The sequence below is a fragment of the Triticum aestivum genome, chromosome 5A (genome assembly GCF_018294505.1).
Source record: "Triticum aestivum cultivar Chinese Spring chromosome 5A, IWGSC CS RefSeq v2.1, whole genome shotgun sequence".
NCBI lineage: Eukaryota > Viridiplantae > Streptophyta > Magnoliopsida > Poales > Poaceae > Triticum > Triticum aestivum.
This window is the reverse complement of record NC_057806.1, coordinates 525,387,216-525,395,860: the sequence shown is the minus strand read 5'-3', so window position 1 is coordinate 525,395,860 and position 8,645 is coordinate 525,387,216. Positions and strand designations below refer to the sequence as shown.

The following is an 8,645-nucleotide window of genomic DNA, read 5'->3' as shown; positions in this document are numbered from 1 at the left end:
TCCTTCTTGATCATCAAGATTGTTTTTGTCAATCCTTTTTAACATCAAGATAGAAGTGATTTCGAGGGTATGGTCATCTTGCCTGCAAAGTTCTCCGAGTTGATGAAAGCTTGATCCTCGTAAGCGTACTCAACGGGTTCCTCGATCACGTAATGGTCTCCTGGCTCTACCAAAAGCAAGATCAACTCAAGTCTTCTCAACGGTGTTTGTTTCATCCGTTCCAAGTTGTCTTTGTTTTTCCCACCCACCCACCCTTCTTCTTCGAGGACTCAGATTTCTTATTCAAGTATCTTTTTATTATTGTGAAGTCTCTCCATTCCTTTTTCCGTCAATGTTCTTACCCGGTGTTTTCCATGAAGATGTTCTACTAGCTCATCTTTCATCATTCTTTTTCTTCTCCGGTAGATTTAATTCAAGCTTTGGTATTGAGCATACTCCTTTCCTTTTTGCCCAATGCCTATTTATGCCGGTGCACCTCTTAATTTTCCCCGCTTGCTATTCTTTTGTTCTGGAGTGCTAAAGATATCTTAGAAGATTCGTGTTTCCACTCTTAATCCGTTCAAGCTATTTTGAGGATGTTATCTCATGCAAGCCTTTTAATTCAACCGGTGCAATCTCTCCTTTAATCATTTCAACGGTGTATCTTTTGAGTGGGCCCTAACCCACAGGTCTTTTCCCAGGATCTTACCTGACTCTTCTTATTTTCCCGGAGTTTTTCAAATTCATTTCAAAGATTGACGTAAGAATGATTTATCATCAGTCAAATGTCTTTCTCCAAGATCTTTCAAATTCTTTCCATCGTTGGCTCAACCTTTCTAATTTTCATTCAGGAGTATCTCAACAATTCTTGGTGGTGTTTTCTCGTCGTCACGCTCAACATTTCAAGACCAAAGAAGAGTTTCTCTTAAATCTTGCTCCATTCTCTTCAAGATTCGTGATTCTAGCTTGTTCCCATCCTCTCATAATTATTTTCGATTGTGGGAATTCTTTTCACCCACCCGGAGCAATTCAAGAGTATTCTCAGTTTGTTATCCGGAGTTCATCAATTCAGGGTTATTCATTCACAGCTTTCAGCTATGGTTCTCCAAATCTTACCGGTGCTTCGTTCAAGTGATCTCTAATCAGTTCGTGATCCCTTCGTTCTCATGTATCTAGATTCTCTCAAGCATCTTCGTTCATTTGCAAATTCTTCCCGGTGATTCGTTACTTTTATTTGTTCTTTTTCAATTCTTACGGTGGTTCGTTCAAGAGTTCTCTTCCTTGATTATCATATCAATTCATTCGTTCTTTCAAATCCTAACAGTGGTTCGTTGAAGCCTTTTCTCAAGTTTGATTTATATCTCTCTTAATCCTTTCTAACGGAATAAGTTGTATGCTATCCGTTGCTTGTCATCAATTAAAATTGGTGAAGGATACGCATAATGTAATTCTTATTCTTGTTCCATCCAAGTGATTAATTCCTTATTCCGGAGGTTGAGTTGTCACCTCATAATGTTGAGATGTCTTCTATAAGCCCACCTCAAGCTTGTCCTTCCGTTGTTGGTGTTCCAACAACTCCATTCGACCATTCTCCTAAGGATGTCTTTTTAAGCTCAATTGTGGCAGTTTCTTCCCCATTCTTTTATTTCAATTGTATATCTTCTATTTCTTCCTTCCGGAGGCGTTGTGATGTTGCTCTCTTCAACACATCTTCTTGTTTTGTCAGGATCGTGTTCTTTTCTTGGTTTATCCATTTAATCGGAGTATTATGCCCCTTTTGCTCAAGCTCTCTCATTTTATCAAGTCTTCATCTCTTTTCAACCGAAGTGCTACCCGAATCGGTTCTTTCTTATTCCTCTTTCTTAACGGAGTGCTTTCAACTTTGTTCTTCTCCGTTGTTTTTCTTTCTTTCATTTTGCTCAACCTTTTCAAGGTTCTTTGGTTTCACTTGTTTGTCAAAGAAGCAACTTAGTTTTACCTCTTCTCTTTATCTTCCGTTTTTTCCCTCCGGTGCCATTCTAGATCTCGGGACGAGATCCTCTCGTAGTGGTGGAGTGTTGTAACGCCCCGAGACCGATGTGCCAGGTGTTCCCTAGATTATTCGTTGCTATTGCCTTGTCATTCGCTTGCGTGTTGCATCTTGTCATGTCATCATGTGCATTGCATCATCATGTTTTAAAACTTGCATCCGTCCCAGCCTCCTCGTTCCTTCCGTTGTTTGTTCTGAGTCTAGACACACTCGCACGCGCCCGCGGCATGTCCGAAATAGTATTTTATAAGTGGCCGGAAAGGTTCTCGGAATGGGATGAAAGTTGGCGTGCGGTGTTGTTTTATTGTCAGTAGACCGCCTGTCAAGTTTCATCGCAATCGGAGTTCGTTCGATGCCCCAACGGATAACTATAGCGACATTATAGTCGGTCTTTATGTCGGACGTTTTCGGTCTCCGGAAACAGCTGTCGGGCTGCTTTCTCTTCTATCCTCTCAGCTCATCGCACTCTGCCCAGCCCACCTGCAGTCCATCTAGTCCCCCTCTGCCCGAAGCCACACGATCGCGATCCGAGGGTCCGAAAACGGCCTCAAACCCACCAAACCCTAACCCCTACCCTATTTAAACAGTCCCCTTGCCATTTTTGGGCATCCCTAGCCTTCCACCTACCTCTAGCCCCCTTCCCCATCAATTTCCGCGCCACTCCAGCCCTTCCTCGCCACTTGGCGCCACCCCACAGGGCCGGCCGCCACCTGCGCCGCCGCTCAGGGCCGCTCCCGCGCCTCCACGTCGCCCCTGGTCTCTCCGCGCCGCCGTGAAGCCCGCGGGCCCGCCAGGATCTGGATCGGGGACCTGGAAGCCCATCTTCGCCCAAAGCGCTCCGCTGCTCCTCCCGTAGCGCTCGATCCAATCTGGATCGAGGCAACAGCCTCCGCCCCGAGCGCCACCTCGCTTCTGCGCCGCACCCCGTCAGCGTCGCCGGCGGCCACCGGAGATCCCGTCGCCGTCAAGCTCCACCGGAGGACCTCCTAGGCCGATCCAGCTCCCTCTCCTCTTCTCATTTTTCCTCTTTGCCCTCTCTTCCTCATGAACTCTCTCTATCATCTTCACAGGAGGAGCCCCATCTGCGCCATGAACGCCCTGCCTCGTCGGATCCGAGGTGGATCCATCCTTTTCCCGCTGTTCCACGCCCGGATCCACGCCCCAGATCCTCCTCTGCGCCTCCCCGTCGGTGAGCCGCTGTCATCCGCCGCCATGACTGTCGTTCCTCCTCCTGGCTCGCGCGGGGGCACGAGGATGACGGGCAGGAGCTGCTCGCTCCGCTCGTAGGCCCGCTGTGGCCCAGAGCTGCGAGGCCCATCACCACCTCTCTCCAGCGGCCTGCTCCAGCACCCCCTAGGCCGCCTCCACCGACCTGGGCTGAGCCCAGCTAGGTGAGCTGCAAGCCGCCAAGTGGGCTGTTTCAGATGTAGCTCGTTCTGTTTTTTTCCTGCTACTGCGAATTTAGCTATTTTCTAGAGAGTGCCTGTTTTGCAGAAAACACCCTAGTCTTCATGCATTTCATTACTCACAAACTAAGCATCACATGTAAAAACTTTATATATGAAACTTGTCTAAAATTTTGTCTAGTTTAATAATATCCAACTTTCATCTATGTTTAAAATGTTTAAAATGATGTATGCTTAAATTTGCTCCTATGCCATGCTAAAATGACTTAATTCATAACTAATGAACCGTAGCTCCAAATTTAACAAACTTTATATGTAAATGGGGTGGAAAAATGCCTAGTTTAACATGTTGCACTCATCTAGCATGTTTAACAACTCTAAAATTATGTTTAGGGCAGAACAACACCAAACCTAATATATGCATATGGGGATTTACCGGAATTGTTGTTCGTTGCTTCCGGCCACATTTAAACTTGCCTAGATAGGTAGTTTTCATTTGCTTCACCCTCTTGCCATGTTTAACAACATTTAATATTGTTGGGTACATAAACAAGATCAAACTAAATACGTCATGTGGTGTTTTGTCAATATGCATCCCGATGCATATTGAGCTCCATTTAACTTGTAGTATTGTTTGTGCATGTTGCCATGCCATGCCTCATTAAATCGGACATGCATCATACTTGGTTGTGCATCATGCCATGTTCATGTCGTGGTTGTTTACTGTGTTGTTTGCTTCTTTCCGGTGTTGCTTCTTCGGGTTGGTTCCGATAACGTCGTGTTTGTGAGGAACCGTTCGTCTACGTCCATTCGTCTTCTTCATGGGCTTGTTCTTCTTCCTTGCGGGATTTCAGGCAAGATGATCATACCCTCGAAATCACTTCTATCTTTGCTTGCTAGTTTCTCGCTCTTTTGCTATGCCTATGCTGCGATACCTACCACTTGCTTATCATGCCTCCCATATTGTTGAACCAAGCCTCTAACCCACCTTGTCCTAGCAAACCGTTGTTTGGCTATGTTACCGCATTGCTCAGCCCCTCTTATAGCGTTGTTAGTTGCAGGTGAAGATTGAAGTTTGTTCCTTGTTGGAACATGGAGATGTTGTTCCTTGTTGGAACATGTTTACTTGTTGGGATATCACAATATATCTTATTTAATTAATGCATCTATATACTTGGTAAAGGGTGGAAGGCTCGGCCTTATGCCTGGTGTTTTGTTCCACTCTTGTCGCCCTAGTTTCCGTCATATCGGTGTTATGTTCCTGGATTTTGCGTTCCTTACGCGGTTGGATAATAATGGGAACCCCTTGACAGTTCGCCTCGAATAAAACTCTTCCAACGATGCCCAACATTGGTTTTACCATTCGCCACCTAGCCTTTTCTTTCCCTTGGGTTCTGCAGACTCAAGGGTCATCATTATTTTAACCCTCCCGGGCCAGTGCTCCTCTGAGTGTTGGTCCAACCTGTCAGCTGCCGGTGGCCACCAGGGGCAACTATGGGATGGCCTACCCGTACCTAGGACAATCTGAGTGTGCCCTGAGAAAGAGATATGTGCAGCTCCTATCGGGATTTGTCGGCACATTCGGGCGGTGTTGCTGGTTTAGTTTTACCTTGTCGAAATGTCTTGTAACCAGGATTCCGAGTCTGATCGGGTCTTCCCGCTAGAAGGAATATCCTTCGTTGACCGTGAGAGCTTGTGATAGGCTAAGTTGGGACACCCCTGCAGGGATTTGAACTTTCGAAAGTCGTGCCCATGGTTATGGGCAGATGGGAATTTGTTAACGTCCGGTTGTAGAAAACCTGAAGTTGACCTTAATTAAAAATGCATCAACCGCGTGTGTAACCGTGATGGTCTCTTTCCGGCGGAGTCCGGGAAGTGAACACGGTGTTGGAGTTATGCTTGACGTAGGTTGTTTTAGGATCACTTCTTGATCATACTTTTATGCTAGTCGCTTGCTGCAGCTCCACCTCATACCTTTACCTTACCCATAAGCTTAAATAGTCTTGATCACGAGGGTGCGAGATTGCTCAGTCCCCGTGGCTCACGGATACTTCCAAAACCAGCTTGCAGGTGCCGATGGGTCCATGCAGATGACGCAACCAAGCTCAAGGAGGAGCTCGATGAAGATCTTGTTCTTTATGTTGTTTCGTTCTAGTTGATTAGTAGTGGGGCCCAGTTGGGGTCGATCGGGGACCTTGTCGCATTTGGGGTCTTCTTTTATTTTGGTTCCGTAGTCGGACCTTGATTGTATTTGGATGTTGTAATGCTTTATTCATGTATTGTGTGAAGTGGCGATTGTAAGCCAACTATGTATCTCTTTCCCTTATGTATTACATGGGTTGTGTGAAGATTACCTCACTTGCGACATTGCTTTCAATGCGGTTATGCCTCTAGGTCGTGCTTCGACACGTGGGAGATATAGCCGCATCGAGGGTGTTATAAGTTCGGACCACTATTTTTGTTTTTAGTCTGTCAATAACAACCTTTTGTAGTTGACATCTCTAGTCATATTGATTTAAATACAGTTGACATTAGTTGGCATCTTGTAGTTCACTAGTTGGCATCTTTTCATAGTTGACATCGGTGGTCATTTCTTGTGCAGGCAGCAGTTGCTGGAGAAGTTGTCGCATCTTCCGCAACAGATGCTGAGGTATGTGGGTTTTTTGTGTGTGTGTTTATGAGCTATTTGAATAGTTCTTTGCAAACCTTTTTTTACTGTTTTTCTTGTGTTGCAGTATCATTTCTTATTGTTGCACATTCACTAGAACTTTCTGTAGCTGCCAGGTCTCGTTCTTTTTTTATTTTTTTGAAGGTTGCACACTGGCAGTCTTGCAGTTGTCCTCATGAGCTTTATTAGTTGCACAAATACATCATATTAGTTGGCATGATCCATTTTATGAATATATAGCTCATTCTAATACTGATACAAATGATGATTGCTAGTTTTTTTTCATTCTTGTTTTTTCTCTTGTGTTTAATGTTTGTGTAATGATTTCATTTTCTAATCAACAGGGCAGCGGTGAAGGAGTTGAGGTGGCTCCAGGGGAAGATGTGGAGCGACCATCACAAGCAGGCAGGATAAGGGCATCACCAGTGCGCTTTGCAAATTTCAACGCCTCTCTAACCCCACTACAGAAATCAGAGCTAGTTTCGAGGTTGTTCGGGGGGCTATTGAACTTATCAGGCACACTTCCAGCGGACCTCACTAAGTTCCTGGTGCAGTCCTACCAGCCACAGACCTCTGAAATGGTTTTCCCAGGAAGGGGAAGGATCCGTGTGGATGCTGACAGTGTTCAGGGGGTATTTAATCTCCCAAACAGGGGTCAAAAAGTCAGATATTTAGTTGACAAGAATGCCACTAGGAGATTCAGACAGGCTTTCAACATAACTGGAAATTCTCATCCCCAGATCACTACATGGCTCAAGATGATTCAGGATATGGCTAGAAGAACGGATGACATATTCTTTATGGCCTGGCTTGCGGTTGCCTTCAGCACTTTTCTAGCACCAACCACGGCCTTGAAGCTCAGCCCAAAGTGTTATGGACTTGTGCTAGATCATCAAATGGTAAAGAATACAAACATCTGCCTCTTTGTAGCAGAACACATTAACGAGGCTTTCCGGAACATGGACCAGGAGAAGCAAACTGTCTGCTGCTGCTTGTATCACTTGATGGTTAGTGAAAATGACCATTTTTTCCATCTGTTCCTGTTCTTTCTGTGCAGTTATAGTTTGCTGAAATTCTCATAACAATAACTGAACTTGGCTTTTTCTTTTGTTTGGGTCTGGTGCAGATACCATACCTTGATGCGCTCGTACATGACATCCCAGTAAGCAACTGCGCGATACGATCGAATGCATGTGATAGTACTCTAATTGCCAAGGTGATCAAGAAGGATACTATCTCTCCTGGTGTGTTCGGCAAATTAGAAGTGAGTTCTTTTTTATTTTTTTCCAACAGTGTCTTCCTTCTATGTTCTTTTGATATCTGGTCACTCTTTTTGGAAATTGCACAGAAAACTGTCATCAGTTGGCACAACAATGCATGTAGTTGCACAGATTGTAGCTTTAAGTTTGGCAATTTGCACACATGTTCATTTTAAATTGGCACACCATCTTTTTTAAGTTGCACAGTTTTACTAATCTTGTTGCACAGATGTGTTGCATCAGTTGGTAGAAACTTTTTTTAGGTGCCATGTGTGTTGCACAATTTTTGTATCTTTGTTCAGTTCATATATGTATAGTTGAATTTGTCTACCTCAGTATCTTGTTGTAGTTGCACAGGTTGTAATGTGTGGTTTCGTTCAACACACAAATCTATTTTGATAACCTTGTTATTTTCTGTTTCTCTTTTTTTTCACATCAGCTTAAAGAGGAGTATAGAGGCACGGAGCAGACACCACTGTTTGGTGGAATTTTACAAGCTGAAGCATTCGTGGCATTCAAGTTACCAATAACATACAATCCGCAGGTTAGTGATTTGCATACAAAAACTTGTATCACTTACCAATATTTTTCTATTGGCTGGGATGTATGTTCAATTGGACATGTATAACTTTTGTAGTTGCGAGAATACAGAATTTAGTTGGCTGTGATGTATTTTCAGTTGCACATATAAGCTTTTGTAGTTGCACATGTTTTTTGGACAGTTAAAGTGTTCATTTACAACCATTGTCATCAACTTTTGGCAGAATGCATGTTTTTTAGTTTGTGCCACAGTGCATGTGTAGTTGGCTAGAATCATGTTTTTAGTTGGCCAGAAAGTGTGTATTAGTCGTTTTTGCTTATCACATCATGGTCAGTTACAGACATTTTTACTTTTTATTATTTTTTCTAACTGAATCAGTACTGAATCTTTTTTGTGTTGATGCAGAAAAGGGAAAAGATTGCGAAAGTGGTCAATGAGCTGTGCAAGGCTGTAACTGAACAGGTTGGCACCTTCATTGAAGCAGTTGCCAAGATCGATGACGAGGAATCAGATATTGATCCTTACGTACAGTAGCCATCAATGCAAACTGGGGCGTCACGCCGTGCTCCAAAAAGAAAGAGACGGGGGTCAACTATACAACAAGAAGAAGAGTTTGTTGAGGATGAGTCAGAAGAAGATGAGGAAATGGAAGTAGTGATAGATGCTGACGACGACGAGGACACAGATGCAGATGAATCAGAGGAGGAGGACAAGGATGAGGATGACAATGAAGAAGATGCAGAGGAGGAGGAGGAGGAGGAGG

At 44.1% G+C, this 8,645-nt stretch overlaps 1 protein-coding gene across 1 annotated transcript; it reads left to right on the top strand.

The window, feature by feature from the left end:
* Window positions 1–3,097: 3,097 nt before the first annotated feature.
* LOC123101482 (uncharacterized) lies at window positions 3,098–8,416 on the top strand. The gene is made up of 7 exons (XM_044522919.1): window positions 3,098–3,291; window positions 6,017–6,064; window positions 6,150–6,198; window positions 6,427–7,089; window positions 7,209–7,346; window positions 7,781–7,885; window positions 8,288–8,416. Exons 1-7 carry the CDS (start codon window positions 3,098–3,100, stop codon window positions 8,414–8,416), a joined length of 1,326 nt encoding a protein of 441 aa, XP_044378854.1.
* The last annotated feature ends 229 nt before the right edge of the window (window positions 8,417–8,645 follow it).

Bases quoted from the DNA above. Each gene is read 5' to 3' on its own strand.
- LOC123101482 (XM_044522919.1), top strand. From the start codon at position 3,098: ATGAACGCCCTGCCTCGTCGGATCCGAGGTGGATCCATCCTTTTCCCG. The intron at 3,292-6,016 runs GTAGGCCCGCTG...TTTCTTGTGCAG, and splicing joins AGGAGCTGCTCGCTCCGCTC to GCAGCAGTTGCTGGAGAAGT. The intron at 6,199-6,426 runs GTCTCGTTCTTT...TCTAATCAACAG, and splicing joins GAACTTTCTGTAGCTGCCAG to GGCAGCGGTGAAGGAGTTGA.